At 38.4% G+C, this 23,909-nt stretch overlaps 1 protein-coding gene across 1 annotated transcript in view; it reads left to right on the top strand.

The window, feature by feature from the left end:
* iqsec3a (IQ motif and Sec7 domain ArfGEF 3a) overlaps positions 1 to 23,909 on the top strand; it is a gene marked incomplete at both ends in the record, with an annotated part of 125,148 nt that overhangs the window by 23,188 nt on the left and 78,051 nt on the right. Inside the window, one exon of the mRNA XM_079263471.1 lies at positions 1,783 to 1,863. Coding sequence (XP_079119597.1) covers positions 1,783 to 1,863 — 81 coding nt within the window. The remainder of the gene's footprint in view (positions 1 to 1,782; positions 1,864 to 23,909) is intronic.

Below are 23,909 nucleotides of genomic sequence, written 5' to 3'. Positions count from 1 at the left end.
AGACCAGAAGCAATTACAGAAATGTGATAGTGTAAAAATTAATGCCGGCATATTTCATTTGGAATAGAAGGCAATGACTTTACTTGACCCTTGACTTGCATTTATGCTGCATGGCAGCTTTGGCATCTTCTTCTTGGAAATTCTTGGAAATGTAAAAGATTACACTTCCCAGTTTTAAGACTTTGGCTTAAGATTTCCAGCTGGACCATCATCCAGGTTTTAGGGGCCAATTCCAGTCTTATTTACCTTCTGATTACCAACCCCATTTTTGTCTGGTGCAGCATTTTCATGCTTTCGTGAAATAAATAAACGAAAATGAAATAAATAGACCCTGCAGCAGCGCTGAATCTGGGTTGTCTCAGCAGACATTAGACACTACGGGAGGCAGGTGTGTAAATAGGAAAATAATCTGATGATGAGCTGAAAATGAAAATAATCAGACAACAACCAGTGGAGTTGTGCTGTTTCTTGGACCGAGACGCTGAGGCAGATATTTAGGTGAAACAGTAATAGGCAACACAGCAGGTAAACAAACAAACAAAAAAACAACAAATTGTCACAATGCATGGCAGAGGTGTGGACCCAACTGCAGGATGGGAGGCAGGAATGCAGAATTAACATGTTCATTAAACTAAATGGAAATCCAGAAGGCTAAACTCAGACAGACTAAGGATAAACTAACACACACAAGCACAAGAAGGAAATGCACGGTGCTAACAAATGAAACAAACAAGATGAACCAGCAAACAGAACTGAAACCAAGGAGTATAAAGACAGACAGAAACACAACAAGACACAAGTGTATTGACTTGACTAATTAATTCCACGTGAATCTAATGAAGAGGAAAGCAAAACAGGAAACAGAACAAAAGGAACTAAACAGGGAAAACTACAAAATAAAACAGGAATCCAGAACTAAAAAAAACACAAAATGTACAAACCACGACACAAAATATGTCTGATGTATATTTAACCAGCGGGGGGGGCACGTTAAAGTCTGACAAACCAATTCATGTTTCAATGTAATTGATCCTTAAATGGTCTTTTTGTATTTTACACAGAAAACTGTGTTGATTTTTCCATTTTGCATGGATAAGCAAAACAATAAATTATGCTTTTTAGTGAAAATTTACAAACAGTTTCTTTATTCATGGATGTTGACCATCAATTTGTGCTGACTGTAACTGTGTGTGCTGTAGTTTGTTGTCATTTGTCCCTTAATAGCAACAGAATCAGTTGATTTGTGCTTTATTTGCTGGTTAATGCTTCTTGGCGACTCATAAAAAAGAACCCTGTAAAATTTTCTTTCTGATGGCAGCAGCAGAGCATCACTGTGTGGCGTAGTTGTGTTTCGAGAGGCGAAAGGAGCTAAATGCAGGCAGATGAAGAAAACCAATAACTTTCAACAGCCAAACAAAATGTTCTGCAGCAACAGAAATCCACAACATGAGGACGGGCGAAGACGGTGGCGCAAAGTAAATCGACCGCCCAGACAAAAAGAAACCTGGTTGTTTTTATGCAGAAGGAAACAAAGAATAATTTTATTCCTTATTACAATCATTTCTATATGAAAGTACGTAAGTGTAAAACCAATCCAATACCTTTTGTGTCCTTTAGTCAAAGTTACTGAAGGGTCATAAACAGTCCAGTAAACAGACTCAAGTAAGTCATTTAACAAATGAGTAAAAACTGAAGCTAAATCTTAGTTGTTTACATGATGGCATTGTGACATTCTTCTTAACTCTTTTCTATTTTCTCTGTTTCTGCGTTTTTGTTTTGTAGAAACCAAACAGTGCTTCACCAGTTCTGCTGCCCTGCCCCAGAAGCCCCCGAGGGGGAGACTTCAACTGCTTGTGTCCCCAGGTAAGATGACCACCTCCAAGTCACATCTGCACAATTCTTCTTTTTTTTTTTCCTTTGGACGCATTTTAATTTCCTTCCTGTAAATTTCAATATTCAACACTTAGAAGTACTGGCACAGCAGTAGCTGCCATAGTCGACATGACGACCCCAGTAGCGGTGTCTACGTTGAAGTGGTTGTAAATGCTTCAGGTTGTTCCAAAGTCTCTGAGGGAGTCACTCCACACAGTTCGGCTTGGGTTTTGAGTCACGTCAGGGGCTATACAAGTAAAATGGAGGAATGAGAGTAAATAAAATAAAATTACATCAAGATCCTGTTTGCCTAAAGGTGATCAAGCAGATAAAAAGTGGTTTGATGGGTAAAACAGGATGATATCTTCCTAATTTTTTTTTTTTGGTCAGATTTGCACGTGCTTGTGATGAAGCTGACACCGCCTGTTAAAGGAAAAAAAACTGATTATATTTTAATCTTAGAAAAAATTATGTTTATGCAACATATAAAGTTGTAAAAGAGGTCATTTGATCAAAAAAAAAACAAAAAAAAAAACAAAACAAAAAAAAACCTCATTTATTGCGGATATGTACACTACCAGTCGAATGTTTTGACACACTTTCACATTGGATTTAATAAAAAAGTTTGTCCAAACTTTTAACTGGTAGTGTATGAATCAACGCCTTTTTAGTTGGTAGGTGCTGCTAATGCTAACTAGCTTCTAAACCTTCCGTGAAAGTTTTTCTCTGCCTAAACAAGGAGCGTTGCAATAGTAACAGCGCCATTTCTGGTAGTGTGTGCACAACAGATCTAGTAAACAGCATGGCTACCCAGGGACAAGATGGGATATCTCCATTGGGTGTCACTCACTGCATACAGCAAAACGAACCAAAAAGGATCAAAACTGAGGATGAGGAAGAGAAACTTGAAGCACAAGACTGACCAAAGAAGGAATAAAGCTCGTGGACTACATCGTTGGGTATAGGCTCTACCTCTGGTGGTTTGATTGTGTTAACCTTTGTGTGTCTAAATCGTATGATGCACAATGATATTTATACCATTGTTGTTTCCATGGCTTTTCCCACTAAAGGGGTCGCCACTGCGAGGCATCGGCTTCCAACCACTAAGCCAGTATGAAAGCCCATCTGCATGGTTTTACACATGTTTTATGCCCTTCCTGATGCAACTCTCTGTATCTATCCGGGCTTGGGGAACACCTGTGCCCTCCTTAGGGCTGCAGTGTAGCGGAGCAGGACTTGAACCACCAACCTTCAAGTCACCGGCTCTGCCACTTCTACTCCAATGATATCAACACCATAACATGGCTAAATACTTTACAGCACAGCATCATTTTTAATCACGGTGGCCGATTAGATACTTTATTAGGTTGGGATGCCATTTTGTGATGTAGCCTATAACATCCGACCTCATCATAATCGTGCATCTGTGGACAAAACTTTTGTAGTTAGCCTATAAAAGTAAAGTAAGATAGTTAATGCAAGAAATGGCTTGAATTGCACTAGGGGTTTAAGTGTCATTCACCTGAGATACAACCAAAACAATAAATTCCCTGGAAGTCCTTCTTCTGGAGAATTGTGCATGAGAATGAGATGTGTGCATTATGGAATGCACTACGAGTAAGACAAGAGCATAGGAAAGAGTAAAAGTGTTTGTCTCTAAACTAAACTATACTGAACTGTTCTCCTCACTTATAGTTCAAAACGGTGCAGAATCAGGTATGACGCCTTTAAAACTGTTATATAAATGCCAAAAAGTCACATGAAGTCAGTGTAAAAGTTCTGCCATTGTATAAATCCAGCCCCTGGTTTCCTCTGGAGTATACATGAAAAAACAGAACTAATAATCAACTGGTGTAATAAGTGCACGTATGCATGAGCATTAGCAAGCTATAGGCAATTTTGAGGAAGCATAATAATGAATATTTAGTAACCTCTAACCCTAACCACAGGCAGGCCATAAACAAGAACAAAAAGAAACAATTGTGGCTCTGACGGGGTGTTATCTTGCTCCCTTTCAGGCAGAATTGACAACTTGTTTGCCTCCTGCTTTTATTCACACAAGTGCATTCCACCACCAGGGTTTCACTGAAAATTATAGCATTCATCCAACCAAGGCACATCAATAGCAATTAAGCCGTTCAGCCAAAAAGGGTTTGTTTGTTGTTGGTTTCACTGGAATGCTGTGCTGCATTGTGTGAGCTTGGCAGAGACCAGCAGATAAACACACAGGTATTGATAGGAAATCATAACCCCCACAGAGCTGGACACTGTACGTGTTAGGAGGTCGTAGACCAGCAAGCGCTGACGTTGTTGCACTTTAAACGCCTCGAACCTCGACATGCAGGTTTAGAGGGGAAAAAACAGCAGAGAGCTTCATAGAGCTTTTTATCAGATGAAACTCAAAACCCTTGTCTACTAAAGTATAGCTACAGATTCTATGTGCAGTAATTAAAATGAATAAAAGAAGTGACTCGTATTATTAAAGCTGGAGGGGAAATTGGCAAAGAAAAAAACAACAATCAGGTTTAGCAGCTCAAACTGTACCTGATGAAAAAAGTTGTGTGGGTTTTATGTTTGCAAAAAGTGAAGAGCAGAAATGTCTGCTAACTCATCAGGGGACTTTCAACTCCTGGAAACACCCTCCTGCCAACCTCTGAAGCAAACCACTTCAAAGCCGGACCCTCTAGAGGCCGAGACACACAGCAGCTTGTGATTTTTGTCTCTCCCTTTCTTTCAGTTCTCGTCGTGTCCTATCTCTTTTAGAAAGCTGTATTCTTGTTGTGGTTGGTTTCTGTACTTCCGCATTGTTGTCAGTGATTTGTTGATCATCTTCTCACGTGGCATCCCCACATCCCAGCAACATAATTCCACATGGCACCCACACCTCATTGCATCTGTCATCGCTCATGCTCACGTCATTTGGGCTTGTCTCCACAACGTGGTCACATTGAGTTCAAAATGTGCAAATATATTACCATGTGAGTAGAATTTACTTGTGTATGTAGAACATAATGCATCAATGTGTGTACTGTAGGATCTTTCTCATGTTGGAAACCAGTGAGCCTTCTTGTTGACACATGTAATGCATCTGTGTTCATGTGAAAAAAAAAAAAAAATCTTATTATGTTGCATGCTTTGGCTTCGCAGTCAGAACATAATGTAGCTCCCTGTCTATGTGTGTGCGTGCCATTGTGTCACTACGGTACACGTGGCATGTTGTAGAATAATAGATCATTTACATCCTGATAAACACAACACTGTGATGAAGAGCAGCAGGGATGAATGCGTCACATCATATCTTCTGAACCATAGAAATGTAGCCTACGTTTCATCGGGTTTTAGCCTTATTTTTTGCCATATATTGTTATATTTATACCTGTAAACATTTATAAAAAGTCACAGCTTTTAAAATATAAATGTAAAAATCCTTTATTGATGATTATGAGCCAAAGAATTGACAAAGTCTCCTGATTGCTTCTGTTAATTCTTAGAAAAAATACATGTTCAGTGTCCATTTCACAAGGTTTAATTGTCACCACAGACTATGTCAGGTTGCAAATTAATATTTAAGCTAGAAAGAAGCATCTTTAGGATGTTTATTACTGATACTGGAGATTTGTAAATGACACTATTTTCCCCCAAAAGCTTGTTGTAACTGAGTTTGGACTCCAAGAAGAAATGATGTGTGTATTCAAAGCAGAGAGGGTGGACACTACTGTCCTGCACAACTGAGAAGTTTTGCACCAAAACAAGACCTCATTACTACATAAGAAGAGACAACCCAACTCCTCTTTATGCAGCGCTGCCTCTTCATGATGCTTCGTTTGGCTCACTGAACCAGCAGCAGCAAAGTGCAATCATTGATATTTCATTTACACTGATGCTTCTGCTGACAGAAATGCAAGTGTCTGTGTCACAGAGGTCGGCTCAGAAAAGGGCAGCAGCAAGAGCTTTTACAAGAGCTCAGCGCTCTGCTTTGAAGCAGGGCTTCCTCTGGGTTTGCGTCAGTTCACACCCGAAAAGTTTCGTCAGATTAGTGAGGAAGAAGGAAACTAGCTGATCTTGGATATGTGGGATTGTTTAAATGTGGAGAAAGTTGTGAGCTGAGAGCACCTGAATGAGACATTTAGCTTCACAGATAATGAGGACCCTACGAAAGGCTGGAAACTCATCATGGTCACTCATCTCAGGCCTCAAGAAGGCACCTCAAGGAGGTTCAGAGACTATAGGGGACTTTTATTATGGGTCAACGTCACAACTACAATCACAGGTAGAGAGAGCTGATTGTGCGAGATGGCAACATCCTTTCAATTAGCAGTGAGAGCCTTTTCCTGCTGCAGTCTGCGACAACTGCATGCACAAGCTCCATTGTTACATTTATTGCTCCATAGGGGACCTGAGGTTTAGCTTTCCACTTTGCAGCAAAAGTGAGAAATGCTGTAGTCAACACACAGGGCGGCAGAAACCCAATAAACAGATGGAAAAATGTTATTAGCTGAATATTTAAGTGTGCAGAAAGGTGCAGCACAAGACTTATAAATGACTCAGCCAGTTGAAAAGACAGAGATAGAATCATTGCCTTCTGAATAGTCAATGTGTGTATTTCTGTGTGTGTAAAATAAAGTCTCTTCAGCTGTTAGAACAATCAATACAATGGTGGAACATCAGTGCACCCATAGTTGAGGGTTTTAATCTGAAAGAGAACATCAATATCTTGCAAGTGTGCAGGCAAATGTTTATGCTCATTGTGAGGAAAATGGAGATTTGTGGTCAGCTGGTTCATTTAGGTCTTTTTTTTTTTTTTTTTTACCAATGAATCAACAAGAGTGGAGCAACTTTCTTTGTTAAGTAGCAGAAATAGCCATAAAAACGTTTGTTGGGTTTGCGGGAACAGAATTAGGTTGTTCTTAGATAATAATACTGCTGACATGGCCGAGGGAAAAGTGAAAAAATGGAAATCATAGGTTACTGATGAGTTACTCATGAGGTGAAACAGGATTAAAACCTTAAGCCGTTGTGTACCTTCATCAAACACTTAAGATGGCTCAGTATTAGCTTAGTTTCCTTTGTTCACACAATGATAAACAGTCTAATACAGCAGCTGCAAAAGCATAGAACAGCAACATCACACACTCGTTCAAAGAAAATACCATGCAGACGTTGAGATATGAGGCAGGCCTGTTTAATCTGTTGTTCGCAGTGTGTTTCCGTGTCCTCCATGACTAGTAGTAACTGGTTTGACAGTGCAGACCTTTAACAGGATGGATGGTCAGAGTCTGAGAAACAATTAAACTGATGTCACAGCAGCAAAAAGTTGCTGAAATTCAAGTATAATCCTGGAAAAAAAGCTCATGCTCTTCAAATCTGCCATGTAGGTCAAAGCAGAGCCTTGTACAGAAAATGTTTATTTAAATTACCACCAATAAATAAGGGAAGATTTCTGGAACTGCATTGCAGATTGAGGCTTAATGACACTTCATTGTCTTGAATCAAACATTTCTCCATTAGCAAGTGCTAAGTGTTTTAATTAGTCAAAAGTTGCAAGTTCATTTTTCATCCCTCTGAATAAATTATACTTAGATAAACACAAAAAAAAGACTGGCATAATATCTTGTGTTTGCAATTATTTCCAGCATGTTGCAGAAAAACAACACACCTCATGTAAAAAGATCAGTGAGTCACTCTGAAACTGTAATGAAGGAGCCTAAATGATACTAAACACTCACTGTTTTGGTCTGAAGAGTTAAATATAAACCAACCAGTCAGCCTTTGGCAGGTGACGGCGCAGATTTTTGGCACAATGCTTGATTCAGTCTCTGATCCAGCCGCCTGCATTTCCCGTCAACTAGCTCACTAAAGACTGACACATTGCTCACCGTCCAAAGCCCCTTTAAATTAGTTCTCCTGCGGTGCTTCTGACAAATGACTTGCGCTCACATTTACACACCCACTCTTTAATTAGCTGTTCCATGCTAATTAGCACACACAATCTGCCATTTAGCATGTTGGAGGAGAAATTAGTTTGCAACGTCATGAAGTTGTATCGTGATGAAATGATAACAATCCAAATGTCCTTTTTGTTCCTTTTGATCTTGTCAAGAGAATCATCGAAAATAATAAATTTGGTAACACTTTACAATCATGGTACAAGCCATATATGCTTAAGTAATGTGTAACTCATGATGAACTAATGCAGTTAATAATAAAGACTTTATCATGAATTCTTGTTGATCATCATGAATTAATGATGATCTCACTGTTGACTCATGTGATTAGTTGATCCTTAACTGATCATCTATTAATGAGCATTAGTTTACGGTTAATTCATCAATATGTTGACACATTTTGCCAGTTTAAATAGAAACATGTAATCAAATTCCCTGCTACTGACTTTTTTTTTCAATTTTTATTTATGTAGGGCACACTCAAAGTTTATTTGTGTGAACATGGATATAAAAGTGCTTTGAGTGACTATTAATAAGGGTTTATTTTAGGTTTATTTATTTTTTCTTGTTTCTAAAGCAGATATGTATTTGATATAAAGCATTTCCATATATACCAGTGTCATATCTTTGTTAAATGTACTGCATTAATACAGTCATTTTAAAACCCAAATAATCACTCCAAGCGCTTTTACATATCCATGTTCAGCCAAGTGAACTTCTTTAAATGTGTCTTGCTTTAAATAAGAATTTTAAAAAAAGTAGCAGGGAATGAAATTATATATTTCTATCTAAACTGGCAAATTTGTTGACATATTGATGAATTACCAGTGAACTAATGTTCATCAATTAATGATCAATTAGGGGTCAAGTAATCTCATGAATCAACATTGAGATCATGATCAGTTCATGACCTGCAGGAGGAATTCATGATAAAGTCTTCATGAATTAATGCATTAGTTCATCATGAGTTACGCATTATTTAAGTATATAATTTGTACCATTATTGTAAAGTGTTACCATAAATTTTGACCTGCCTATTTATCAAAGTCGTTAGCTGCTGCCTTTTATGTACAAAGAAAAAGTTTACAACCTTATCTTTTACGATGAGCCATAAAATATGCTAAAATAACACCTGCGGAGGCGTTTGACCTGAGAGAAATGTTAAAAGAAGGACAACAAATTTGGCTTGAGTCATGTCATCCTTGATCATAAAAAGAGGTGAAAAAAATAAAAAATAAATTGAACACCTTCAGAGACTAAAGTGCATAGAATTATAGCATCTCTCCCCATTTTTTTGTAGTTTTACTTCAACACATTTTTATCTAATTAATCAGTGCAATAAATAATATGCTATATTAACCATGAGAGTCGTGCTGTTTGTCAAATGAAAAGAGGAATGAAGGACACAGCTGCAGCAGACACGTAAAGCCTCTTTGCAGGGGAGGACCGCAGGTCCCATGATGCATTGAGGCTGTTAGAAGAACTGATAGCGTGATTCATTTGTTTCTGCAGAGGACATTCAGGGTCACGTTAGAAAAGTATGACCTGAGCTTCTTTCGGTGAGTCATTTTGGACCTGCCTTCGAGGTACGCAGAACTCACAAAACACTGATCAGGGTCGAACTTGTCAAAGTGCAAAATCACTGTTGCTTTTGTCCTCTCACAAGCAGATGCCCAGCATTAGTCTCGCCTGTGCAGCTGCAAATTAAATTTCACAGGTGGAATCCTCAGTCAGCTACCTTCACCTCTTTACACCATAATTTAACATTTGTCCTCACATCCCTGTGTTTGTGTATCTTTCTCTCTCACTCTCGCTCTCTCGCTCTCTGCGCTGCGGTTCGGCCATCATGCTGCCTCATCTAAAGAAAGTGACCTTGGTTGCTTGCTTTTGTGTTGTCATGGGAACAGAAGACACAGCAGAAACGTGCAGCATAAGATCCAGATGCAGCCTGAAAGAGGAGTGTTTGAGAGTTTGTTTTCCTTTTTTCTCCCCCATTGTAAAAAAAACTACAGCGACATCACGAAACCCTGTGTCTTATATCTGTCGTCATTTTCCTATTGGCTTAAAGGGTTTGCCTCCGAGCCAGTCAGAAGAGCACCACCAGTGTGATCATCCTCTGGGGACTATCCATTCAGTTGTTGGTTTTTGTTCTCGCTTGTTCATCTTTGAACACATCCTCCGGGACGCGAGTATCCTAAATTCACTTAGAAACTGAAAAAAGCAGCATCAGGGATGAATGAAAGGAGATTTAAGGAGTGTGAGCGCTTGCAGTTATTTCTAATTAAAGCGATGCACCGACTAATTTATTTTCACCCTAAGGTCTGCTTTATGCAACAACAGCAGCGGAGAGCAGCGACACCAGATCGGCACATGCTCAGCAGCATGATCGCAGACATAATTCATTGCTTTGTAGTGTTTTTTTCTTTCTGTTTTTATGCTGCATGTGTACTGTGATAATTCAGGACATGCATACGCAAAGAAAACCATGAGGTGTGTTCCTGCACACCAACCATGGCCTTGAGTTCCTCTCTCTGATATGCTGCCAGCCTCTGTACTGTGAAACAGGGTTTTACTACTAAGCAGAATAAATGAAAGCACATTTTTTGATCAAGTCCCTGCATCATCTGTGTGTAGAACATTTGTTATAAGTGCACCTTTTCACATGTTTGAGCATCTCAGTGATTACCGCTTGCAGTTTTTTTTTTTTTTTTTTTTTTAAGTAGAAACAAATATGGATCTGATCCTTGGGTTTTCTTTGAAATGTAATTTCCTTAATTACAATAAATTGGAGAACATTGACGCTGACATCATAGATTAACGTCTTGAAAATTGCAGGGTAAAGATTATGCCTATGAGTTTATAAGTGAGGGGTATAATTAAAACTGTCAAAGCTGTTATAAAAGGAAAAAAAAAAAAATTAAACCCAGAGGGAAATTGCAATATTATTCAAGACAGTATTACTATTAAGGTGGAGTTACTTATGGTATAAAGTTCTGAAAATGACCTTATAATGTCCTTTGCATATAGTTTAAAGATTTTAATATGTTACTTCACAACAAAACTTTTGTAGTGCATTCTTTAATTTCCTCCTATCCATAAATATGTTTCTTTTTAACTGCAAGACTACATTACAAAACCATTTAAACATGCCTCAGGCAACTAAACCAGTGAAGTGCAGTGTGGGTATTAATATTCTCTTACTTCATGACTTTGCAGATAGTTCTTCTGTTTTAAATCACAAATCCAGAATTCATTTAGATTCTCTGTTGAATTAGACTGGTTTTTTTTTTTTGGTTTTTTTTTGTTTTTTAAAAGCATAACATAACATATTTAATATATGCAGTTTTCTGATTCAGGATTTCGGATCACGTTTTATTCCACTGCCATATACAACATGTAAATAATGTTTTTCGTCATTCCGGGGAAGCAGCTCACTTGTCCCTGGAGGCACAGCTACTGCACATTCATGATATTCTGTAAAATATGCAGCAGTATGGCTTATTATGCAGGAATAACATCCTCTGCTGACAGAGCTGCTGAGAGAACCTACACTATTTGGAGAGAAAATGAGGAGATTATGCTCTTTGTTCTCAGGCTGAATGCAGATCTTTGCACCTCCAATCAGTTCTGAACTCTGGTTACCACTAGCTTGCATGGTTTCAGATAATAAAGCTTTTTCAGCGACAGCAACACTTGTGCTTGTAGACCTTTTACTGCCTCACACCTGAGAATACAAACATACATGCAATAGTAATACTCTCATGTTTTCCTCTTGTTTTTTTTCTTGCCATTTTTAATGGTTTGCCATCTTATTAGCTTTCATCATCTCAAGGGTCTTGGAGTCCCATTCTGCAGCCTGGTCAATAGTTCATCACCTGCCTAAATGTGCAGCAATAAAATGACCCCTTGTGTGTAAGCGAGTATTGGCAAATGCAAGAGACAAATAAATGCAAAGGAAAAGACAAAGTATAATGTCCAGGGATGAGTATCCTTTCTATTTATGTAGCTGACCTGCTATCTAAACGGCCTGCAGCTCTGCCAGTACACAAATGATCTCAATTCTGAGACAGAAATGGGTGCTTCCAAAGACCACAAGCTGTAGCAGTCAGAGACGTCCATCTGTCCACATGGCTGCACATTTTGTCCTGACCTTTTCGCCCTTTGGCCATTTGCCCATATTTTCACCCTCCATCTACTTAGTCATTGTTCTTCCTAATGAACTGTAAAGAACAGACATTTTTTACAGTTTGAATCCAGTAACTTTACTTTTAAACACACAGTTTTCATCAGCAGCTGGCTTTAATGTAGAAATGCAGCTACAATCCCCAAAAAGGGCATCCAGAGGCAACAAACAGCAAAGCAGGAGTGTTAAACCACATGTCAGGTCATACGGAGGGTAGATTTAACGACCGTGAGCTCTTATTGCTTTCAGTAAAACAGTATGCTGCCTCCCTACACCGTATGGAGTTAGGAGCCATTTGGCAGTAACATTAGCATTTAACAGCTATAAGCTATTTTTTTTTTCCTTGTCTTGATTGTTTTCTCTACTGTAGAATTTGCGTAAGCAAGCTTTTATGTGAGAATTGGTTGGAAAGTCAAGTCTTTTATGGCTTTTTCTGACAAATCAATTTTATTTAATTTATTTATCTTTAAACAGTGGGCATTCTCATTCATTGTATATATAAAATGCATGGCTTCAGCCAGAGCTAAGCTAAAATGTATTCTTACCTGTTTTATATGTTATATAACATATCAGTTTCTCTAAGACATGACTGTTGGACTGAATAAACTGCATGTATCATGTAGTTGGTCAACCATATGCTAAGCTGAAATTGGGTGCTGAGTGGTCTTGATAGTTGACAGTGAGTGCATCATCATAAAATTATAGATTTTTCTAGTACTGTAACCCCCATGCAGCATCTTTTGTCACCTGGTGTGAAAAATGTTCTGTTTTTGGCTCCTGTGTCATCAACGTCAGCCTCTCAGAAGAGCCGTTTGCTGAAGTTAATGAGGAGATTGATCAAAAATGATGGCGTGTGCTGCTGTTGTTAATCTTTTGAGGCATGCCAAGCTAACACTTAGGTAGGCAATTAGCAAATATTACAGGGTGATCTTGTCAAATAGTAGAAGAAATGTCTGATATGCCACTGCGGTGTCTCAGTTCTTGCATGCAGTCCTTATTTATGGACCTAAATGAACAGTAATGGACTCATAAGCGCTACACACACCAGGCTAAAGATGCGTGAAAATCTATAGATCAAAAGTAATCTTTAACGTGACCATATGCTAAATATGAGCTATTTAAATGCCTTTATGTATTTATTATGAGAGACTGAAGCAATTACAAACAATGTGTTATTGAGCTGCTGTTTTTTTCTAGACACTAAACTAATTATTAGCTCTGCCGACTTTCCTGCTGACCTCAGCTAAGCTAGCTATTTATTTAAAGATTCAGCTAAGTGATTAAACCAGTGCTGGTGTAGCCAATACTAAGGCACAGCTTTGTAAGAGACTCAATGTCTGATACAAGTATTAAAAGGACAGAATAAAAGTTGAATTTTTTTCTCTTTCTCTGCTATTAGCACAGATTTTGTACGAAGCAGAGATCTAACGAGGTGCAGGTTGTTCCCAATGTTCCCTGTGAGGAGGACATTAAGTGTCCCGTGTGTGGGTGACACTGTCAACTTCAGCATGCATCACTGGGTAGAGTCCTTGTCCTTTGCAGCTTGATGACAGCCTCATGACGGTACGTCAACAAGGAAATGAGTGCTGAGGAGGAGGTGGTGGAAGAGGAGGAGGAGAGGACACGAAAACTGCTGACAAAGCTACCTTCTGTGCAGTTGCCTTGCTCAGTGTAATGAGAGATGGGCATGATGAGGATGAAAGTGAGTGGGAATGAAGAAAGAAAGAGTAAAGAGGTGGGGGTTTAAGTTTAGATGGGGGTGAAAGTGAGTCTACTCAGTAAAAGAGCCCTTCTTTATTGTCGAATGTTTTTCTAATCAAACAATTTTCTTTCAGTTCATCCTTTCTCTTTTCAGTATAATGGTATAATAACCAACCTGCAGACTGCTGACTAATGATTAAGGAAAAAGAGAGAAGTGGGAGGAGAACTTCCCTCCATTTCTTGCCTCTGTGAAAGGTGCAGTTGTTACCATGACTTTATCTGTGATTTATTCATTTTATCATGTTTTGGGTTGGAAGAGGAGTGACTGAGTCATCGTTGCAGAGTGAATGTCAGGGTGTGTGGTATCCAGTTGTGGTTGTTTTTAAGACCAAATGCGTGACCAGAATGAGCTGCTGGTCAAACACAAATTTTCCAGTTTCATCTTCCGTATCAAGAAACGTTCAGGATGAAGATGCCTTAAGAAATCCTGAGTAAAAACAAAGAAAACTAAGCTGAAAAATGCTTCAGTGCCTCATGCACATTAAAAATGAGTGTGGCCTCTTCTAGAAGAAAGTCATTTTGACCCTGTAATGCAGGGGTGTTGAACTCCTGTCCTCCAGGCCTGGTATCCAGCAGGTTTTTGTGGTTTTCCTGTACCAACACACCTCATTCACATCCAATAGATCCAGCCGGTTCTTGTCAACCTGTGTATTAATTTTGGTCAAGTGTGTTGGAGCATGGAGACAACAAAATCCTGCAGGATGCAGGACCGCCCCTTGAGGACTGGAGTTTGACAGCTGTGCTCTAATGTAAAGGATATTGTTAGTATTAGAAGTCAAACATGTAATTTCACTGCTGTTACACAAAAGAAATTGATCCCACGTTCATTGGGAATCATAAAACACACCATTAGTTTGCAACTGTAAGAGTTGGCTAAGCTCATGGTGACATGGACTGAAGCGCTTTGACTTTACTAACGGGCTAGTCACTTTCAAACAGTCCACATTGCTGCCGAAGAGGACCATTGTCAGAGAAAAAGATTAAACATGAAGTTTTGAAAAGGCATAGCGGGATTCAGAGAGAAGGAGCCTTCACATTTCACTGAGATGTAATTGAATTTTCCCCGTTCTTATCGGTCTGGTGAAGAGATAGCGCCTCACCACTCGCTAGTGTCAATGGAAACACGACGCTAGCTGCAGAACAACTTCATGTTTTTAATGCCACGGAAAGAACAGAGTGAAACTATTTTTAACCCGTCTTTTAAAGGCAATTTCACCGATGAGGGGAGACTGATTCGGACTGTGTGACTGTATCTGAGAACAGTGACAGATAATGAGGAACGTGCTACAGAGTGGATAGTGTGGTGGCAGGCCATGCCTGTCCAGCTTGAGCTTCATCGTTGCGATAAAAATCATCCTCACTTCATTTCTTTTTTTTCATTTTTTTGTAGCTCAAAGCGTTGGTAACAAATGAACAGGAAAGAAAATAAATATCTTGACTTTGAAGATCTTGGCACATAATCTGAAGGCAGCTGAGACAGTTAATGACTTGTAGTTGCTCTGAGGATCAAGTTATGTAGATGGAAAACATTTCCTGTAATACAGCTAAATGAGAAGTTAGAAGAGTGGAGATGTTGTCAGCCAGTGCAGACTGGGATCTGAGTTGTGTCACCTGGGAAGAAATTTGAACTGCTTGCATAGACATCAGATCTAAAACAGGTCATTTAAGAGATTACCTAAACAAAAATCAGACACTGCAGGTATGGAACAATGATTTTTTTTTTCCAAAACCATTTGCATCAAACACTCCAGAGTGTATGTGGGACAAAAAGGATTAAATTCTTGTTGTCATCTTGTCAAATCTGCCACAATCAACCTTTACATGTATCACTGCAGCAGATCTGTGTCAGAAGCTTAGAGAGTCTTTTCCTGTTTTCAGTCTATATGATCCTGAAAGTTCACTAATTCCATTTCACAACCTCACCTTTTTGGCTGTAATCTCGCTGACGATCAGTTTCAGCACAGAAAAGCCTCTCAAAACTCTTCACTGCCCAAATAATGTCTGTGCTCCAGTTTTCCAACCTGCAGACTCTTGTTCTGAGATGATTTTCAAGTTTCACTACGGCCACACTAAACTTTTTTACTTTTGTTTTCCAGTAAATATTCTACATAACATCTGTGATATTTTTTCTCTTCTTTAACCCCAGCAAAGACTTTTTCTCCTTATTTTCCACCGCAGCGAGTCACGACTCCCAACATAAATTTGGCAACGCGTCCCATCTCTCCCCCATGGATCTAATGAAAGTCTGGATTTATTTCCGCAACACACACTATTTCCCAAGAATGTAAAACTCCCTCTCTGTCATTTGTAGGATAAATATTTCTTTTCCTCCAGCCACAGTATATTGTTTCCAGTTTGTCTTCTTGTCCTAATGTTTCCACTCTGGTTACAGAAATGTTCCCTGCCACAATAATTAAACTAAATCCCGTTGCCTGAAATGAAACATGCAGCTTTAAGAGTAAGCTAATGCGAATGCAAGAATTCTCTGGAGTTGGTCCAAAAGATCCAAACTAACCTATTCTCAACAACTTGGACAAAAGAAATTAAAGGGATTAAACTCCATTTTTACATCTTAAAGTATTGTGAGATTATGTATCAGTGCATCCTCAAAGTACTTTATGCATATTCACTCTTGTACATTCAGTGCTTCCTTTTAGGATTAACTCAGTGTTTCACCTTGGTAATTTGTACTGCAGCATCTTGACTTCACACTACAAACATATTCTAATAAACAGTTCAACAGTGTTTTGCCTTGAAAGTTACTTATATATTTAGTATTTGACTTGAAATAAGTCCAACTTTCCCCAACTAGATGGGACTGCTGGCTGTAAATGTGCTCTGTGTTGTGCTGCTAGTCACATCCCATGCTAATGCTAATGTTAATTGTGCTGCATGTGTCACAATGAAGAAATCTGATATTTTGTTCTGTTTTTAGCCAATTTCCCACTGAAAGCAAAGGATCAATGTGTTATGATCTGCATTCTTAAGTTAGTGTAATATATACCTGATCACATAGCACAAACACAGTGGATATTAAAGATCATAATCGTAGGTCCCAATTCAGACAAAAAGTAAACCACATCATTGTTGAGGTATATGAAATCTTCACTTCTTGGTAAAGCAGGGGATTTGGTCTTGCTTGAGGAGGGAATCTTCCTACCCAGCAGTGACTGAGGCTGCCAGAAAGAATTCATTCACATAATCTTAAGTGTCATTTCTCATTTAATGCGAAGGAAAGAAGAAAACTGGCTAACTGAACTGTTGTCTTTCATCTTCCTCCATCTCTGGCTACAATCTGATGTGTTGCTCATGCACAACAACAGATGCATAACGTGCACATTCATCTCTAAAAAGCTACACCCACATGGGCACTGATGTGGAGTGTTCTTCTTACTCTTCATAAAAGAGCAAACATTCACTTTGTCATGTTACCGCAGTGCCTTTTACAGCTGTTCTGTGTGACTTTAGTATCAGCATGCAAACAACATGTAACTGAGTTTGTCAAACTGGGGTTGACAACCTGCACTTTGACCATACCCACTGTGGAATGAATGACACAAATGTGGATAGTGGGTAAGGTGAATAATCTAACACTTATGAATATTTATTATCACTGCATATTTTCATATTGAGACAAGCAATTATTTTTACTTTTTTATTTTTTTATTTAAATGATAAAAAATCAGTCAAATTTCAGTGTGCCTCATTCAAACTGAAATACTGAGAAAAGTAACTTAAACAGGAACGTAACAGTATGCAGATTTTTATTTTTCCACCCATCTTGTAGTTTAAGCAGGAAAATATCAGAGCAGAATGTGAGTTTCTGTAGTAATTACAGATTTTTCATTTCTTTTCTTCTTGTGGGAATATTTACTGCAGCAAGTTTCCAAACAGAGCAGTTCAATCAATAAACTATGAGAAAAACACCTTGCAGAGTTGAAAAACTGTCTGGAATAACTTTGACTTTAACACCCATAGTTATCATCATAAAAGTGTTTTCATCTCATATATTATGTAATAAATGTAAAATCCTTTCTGTTGCTTAAAAAAAAGACAGATTTAAAGAGAAATTGATACAGGGGGAAACTGTGAATATTTTTAAAGGTGAAATAAACATTTAAAAAGTGGAGGCAGTAATTCCCCCCTGATGGGCCACGTAATCAGCAGTTAGTTTTATTTTTTTCTAAATCACTATGGTGATGGTGGTTCAGGGGGGTTTGCTTGTTTGTTCCTCTCACAGCAGCAGCTGAGTCTTTTCTTCAGGCATTATTGTTCTTGAACACATTATTTTCTCTCTGTCTCTGTCAGGCTTCCATGAAAAGCTACTTTTGCCATGAGGTATAAAAATAGCTTTGCATTCTTATTGATAACAAAATGTGCATAAGAAACAGGGTGATATACATAATAAAATACAAAGACATTATAAGTAAGTGATAAGACTGGACACTCTGCACTACATATGATGTGAGCTCTGCGGAAAATACTCAGGCATGATAAAAAATGATAATTAAAGACTGCTTGCACCAGAAAATGCTTATATTTTGTCCATATTTACAGACTGTCATTTCAAAATATTTTTAGTACACAGTACTTTTCAGGTTGAATGTTGTGAATAAAAGTGATTTGTTTTCTGTGAAAAAACCAGCTTGATCTGGGGTCTCTAAAGCAAAACAGGCTTATATGTGGACGGTATCTCAAGGTTACCAGCCTTAAATAACCTTAGTTTAAACCAACCCACAGTATTTATGTATATGAAATGGCTGAAGTTGATGTTTGATGACCACATCATAATTAAAATGTCTACCAAAAGCTAAATTAGCATGCTAGTCTGTGTGAATGATTATATTAATATTTTTTGATTTGGTAAGCCATTAACTAGATACCTAGATTATGTAGTAATTCGCTTATACACATGATTTTATGTTGCTACATGGACATTAGTCATACAACAAGCTCCAAAATGATCTTATTTTTTCATATTTTTGTAATAAGAGTTGTTAAAAACTAAATGTATTCATACAAAGCCATAATTAAGTTACCGTTACTCACATAATGTTGAGCTGCTTTCATGAAATGGTAAAAAATGTCTGAAAATGCAACTGAAAATCAGAAGATTTAGACTCCATGTCAACTCACCTTAAAAGTCACAATTTGTGTTACTTAAACATAATATCTGTGTAAGTAATTCAGCTGTTCTAATATGTACTATAATCTCCCACAGACACAGAAGTACTTCAGTGAGTAACCAGATTGTCTTCCCATGCATATACTGGGACAAGGACAGTCCAGTTAAATCACCAGGTTGTGCTAAAACCATAACTGGACTCAACTGGGCATGCACCTGCGGTGCCTTGCAGTACAGACTTATAGACCTTTAATGGTCTGTTGGCTTAACGATGGGAAGCAGATTTGGCAGTTTAGCATGTATATTTTAGGAGTTACAGTTCACATGTGACACCCGATTTATAGGTGTTGATCTGTGACATTAATTCATGGTGCCATTTCTCGTCCTTGAAGTCCTGCTTCATGAGTCCTGAGCTCCGCTGTGTGTCTCTGTATACAGCAGCAGTGCATCCAGGGTACTTTTTGCTCCCCCTCTCTTTTTCTCTCTCCCCATTTTGCCCACAACCTGCGGCAACGACTCCAGAAAAGATTGGATTTCAAACATTGTACTGCATATTTCACCAGCCCAACCTGTTTTTATACCCTGTGTTCTATTGCTGCTGGAAACAGCATTTCATGACATTTTGTGGGAATGCCTGTGGGTACTATGATTGGTCTATATTTTGCAAACTCTATGGGCATAAAAGAATGAGGTGTGTGTATTTATACTACTCAACACAGCAGTCTAGCTTCAATGAAAAAGACTGCAACCAACAACAACTTGTATCTCCCAGTTCACCCTTGACAACCTTCACCGTCCCTTTACTGAACCACGAGTTTTAACTAGACCCGGCTTTCCTGCTCTTAGAGACATGAACCCAGATCTACTAAAGGTTTACCTGTAATGCAATCACAGCACACTTAAAGTATGAACTGATTTACTAACAGAGTACACTGAAAGGTGCAAAATAGCCTTCTGCATCTAGTTAGTACTTCTGTTGCAATGAATATGCAATATAAGCCGCTCACACACTATTTTGCATGTGTTGGGAGGAGAAAATGTCTATATATTAATTTAGCACCTGCAACGTGATCTATCAAAGCTGAGGGGAATGTTGCTGATGGAAACTGCAGCTATGTGTAATATGTTTCAAAAGGATGTGCAAATGGTCTGTGTGCATAATTGCACATATGGCTGCGATTTATTGTGACAAAATGGAGACATCCAAACAAAGCAAGGTGATGCAGAGAACGCGTTTTTCACCATTATGTGAATATTTTGGGGATGAATGAGGAAACACTCATGAAAACAGATTGGTTATCCATTTTGGAGCTGTTGGAAGAACTCAAGATGGATTTGTAGAGGAGTCATGTGCATCCTGTAAATGATACATATTGGCTGTCACAGCTGGGATCCCCCAGATGTCCCCCTGTCCAAGTCCTAAATGTCATGTGTCACCAGATGGACACAGTTATGAGGCTTCCACACACTTTGCAGTCATTAACTGAGACCAAACTTTATAATTTTTTTTCCATTAGCTGGATCTTTTTTAGAATCGGAGCAAATAATTGCACCATGAGCAAAACACCTTGGGTCAGTGGGTGATTCTTTTGTTTATAACAGTCTTCTGTTCTCCTAGTTGCAAGCGGAGGAGTTTTTAGATGGGACGCTTGTAGGTGGGTCAGTTTATGAAACGAATTAAATGAAATTTATGAAATTGATTGATTGATTGATGAAATTGAAAATGAAATTTGTGAAACCTTTGGACAAATAAATGAGGTCTACATTAGAAACAGAGACCTTAGCATATTTATTCATCCTTTCTTTTCTTTTTTTTTTAAAGTGGCAGTACATACTCCCAACACCCACACCTGTTTTATTTATATGCCAGCGTTTATTTGTGTGGCAGTCAGATTTCTTTGCAGTAGGTTCGGTTTTCTCTCCAAACTCGCCATACTGCAAGCTGTTTCATGTGCACCACCCATCATTTAAACAGGAAGTCTAAAACACATCTGCACCTGCCGCCCATTTATGCAATCACTCTTAGCAAACCCACAAACCGTGGTTTAGCCACATGTGCAAACTTCTACATTTGCACATGTAAATATTACCCGCAAATTGGGATCATAGTAGATTTGGCCCATAAACTGGTCAATATGGATCCGAATCCTCTTCATCCTTATTCTTGTTGCTCCAGATGCATGGATTAAAAAGCTACAGTATGGCAAGCTGTCTTTTCTTGCTTGTTTCTTCTCTTTGCCCCCTTTCTTCCCAAGCAGACCTATTTATGAGCCATGTCCTCCCAACCCAGTGAGCACAGTATTGATTGGTCTCTCCATTATCAATCCATCCCTTGAAGATTGATCACATGAGGCAAGCAGAAAGCACAAAGCGGATGACCCTCACCATGCATCACTGCACGTCTTCTCATTTGTTAGATCTGCTCTCGTTTCATACTTTGTTTTATCAGCCATGAAAGACATGCACCATTCTCTGCATTCTAGTCAAGTCAAGGCTTTGCTATATTTAAGACCATAAACTCAAATTGAACTTTGCTCCAAAATAGCCTTCCTTTTCTCCCCCCCTCACCATCTTAACTCTTTAAAGTGCTGGGGCTTTATCTTTTTTTGCCAGTAAAGAAAAGGAAAAGATATTATCACCATGTGGTCTTCTGCAGATCTCATGATTTAAACATGTCGTGGCTATATTTATTAACCATTTTACGCTAAAGCTTCTATCAAGACGGCCAAGAATGTGCTGCTGGTTCTCTGGAGATTATGTAAAAGACAGTTTCTGCAGCCCCTCTCTGGACTCTCTTGTTTGCTCTGAAACAAGAGAGCGGCTCGCTTGCTCTGGAAGTGTATTGGTAGATGATGAATGTATGTCTCAGTTTGACATTGATCACTAAAGACAGAGCTAGAGGAAAGGAAAGTCAGATCAAAGTGCTTCATTCAGAGAGATACCGCATTTAATTTAAAATTTTAGATCTTTTGTGGATGAGTTACCATAAAAAACAGAGAACATTTTAGCAATGTGATTTCTAGTCATCTGTCCTTGTTAATTAGACCATGAATCATGTTGGTATTGTCATTGTAACCTTTAATTTGGTCACTAAATATCACACATGATGTAGCCATTTATTTGGTCATCTTATTTATTAATGAAATGGGGATTAGTGATAGTGACTAACTAACTCCACAGCCAATTTGTGAACCTCAAATGACATTAAAGGCAGAGTATGTAAGATTTCAAGGCGATTCTTTCCACCACCAGGTGGCAAACACCAGGTCGTGAGCAAAACCACAAAACTGCTACCTCCACAAACAACCACAGGTCCTTGCCAACTCCAATGAGGGCAGGAATCGCTTTTGAGCTGTTGCTCAGAGCTGCTCTGCAATAAATGGGCTTATACTCCCCCTACTGGTGGAAAAAAGGTACTTTTTTTTTTTTTACTGGTCAGAAAACATTCAAGAAGGGTCTTTGTCATTAATTAAACTTGTAATTTAATAATGCATCAAATATGGACAGACTGGGACCTACATGTTTAAAAAAAAAAAACTATCTAATTATTATTGTAGTTATTTTTTTAGTTAATTTATTTTAAAAATATTGAAAATCTTACATACTCTACCTTTAAGGACTTAAAAGGCTAAACATATGCACTAATTGACAAATAGAGGTAGATATACTAAATACTTCACCTCATTCATAAATAGAGATTATAGAGATAACAGATTTGAACTTTAAATATTATAGATAAAAATCATCCTTTACTACTTAAACTTTAGGTGGGCTGGTCCCTGGTGTGAAAGGATCTCCAGGATATTGTTTCCTCACAGTCTGCCAAGCCAGACATTTTCTCTTTTACATTTATTCTTTTACTATTGTTATTATTATCAGTTAAAGAGACAGAAGATTATTTCAGAAACTTCATTATGGGATTGGGGTTGTGCCAGTATGTGTGTGTGAATGATGTTGTACCTTTTTGTTTTACTTCTTGTTTCAATATATGTAAAGTACTTTGAGCTGCTTCTTGTGTAAAAGGTGCTACACAAATAAACTTTGATTTGATTGGATTTGAAACAGACGATGACTTTTTTTAATTCTGGATTTTTTTTTTACATTTTTAAGCAACATTTAGATGAAACAGTGACATTTATTATGTAAATTCCTGGAGCCGTTGTTGCTTCTTTCCAGCCCGAGGAATCATGTGACAGCTACATTTAGCCATGTAGTGAAACATCACATGCCAGCACCAGATTGACTTAGTGACTGGGAGCTCAGAGAAGAGACAGGATGCAAGTCAGATTAGCGTTCATTACAGCGTGTGAAACTCTGTCAAAGTTCAGTAATGTTCCTCTAAAGAACTGAGAGCTCTAGCTGAAAGTGGAGCTTTCCTTCCTGAACAACTATAAATAAATATTCACAGGGTGGTTTGCCAAGGTTATGGCCATTAAACATGAAGGAGGGGGAGGGAATTATCTTATGTAGTCTAAGTGGAAAAAAAGACTTGACCTGCTGATTAAAGAGAAACAAGGTCATTTTGATGCTAATTTGCTCCAAGCTGACATTTAGCATTTTAATAGCTTGTGATTTTTCATCAGGGGTGACAGCTTCTTAAATCAAGTGGAATAAAAGTGATTTGCAATCTACAAAAGAGAAAGTGACTGAGATTTTTTGTTTTTATGGCGTAAGACTCGTCTTCTTTTGGTAGGCAGTAACATGACAATAATCCTTTACAGCTAAAATTCAAGTCGTGTCGCTCCTGCTTTCAGCGACTGCTAAATTCACACTGGGATGATGTATTCTGCAGATTTGCCACATACATTTCCCTTACCATAGATGAGAAGAAACTCTTATTCATTCAGAAGCTTCTGTTCTTCAGTTTGTCCCTGTGTTGTGCCTGATGAACTGATTAATCCTCTACAGGCAGTTTGAGAAACACACTGGCGAGGCAAGGAGAGAAAAGGGAAGTCGCTTTAAGTGGCAAAGCAACAGTCACCTTGTCTTGCTGACTCGAGACATCATCAATATAAATCTTTCT

Source organism: Telmatherina bonti (assembly GCF_933228915.1).
Source record: "Telmatherina bonti genome assembly, chromosome: 23".
NCBI lineage: Eukaryota > Metazoa > Chordata > Actinopteri > Atheriniformes > Telmatherinidae > Telmatherina > Telmatherina bonti.
The sequence above is the reverse complement of the archived record's forward strand: the minus strand, read 5'-3'. Positions and strand labels throughout refer to the sequence as shown.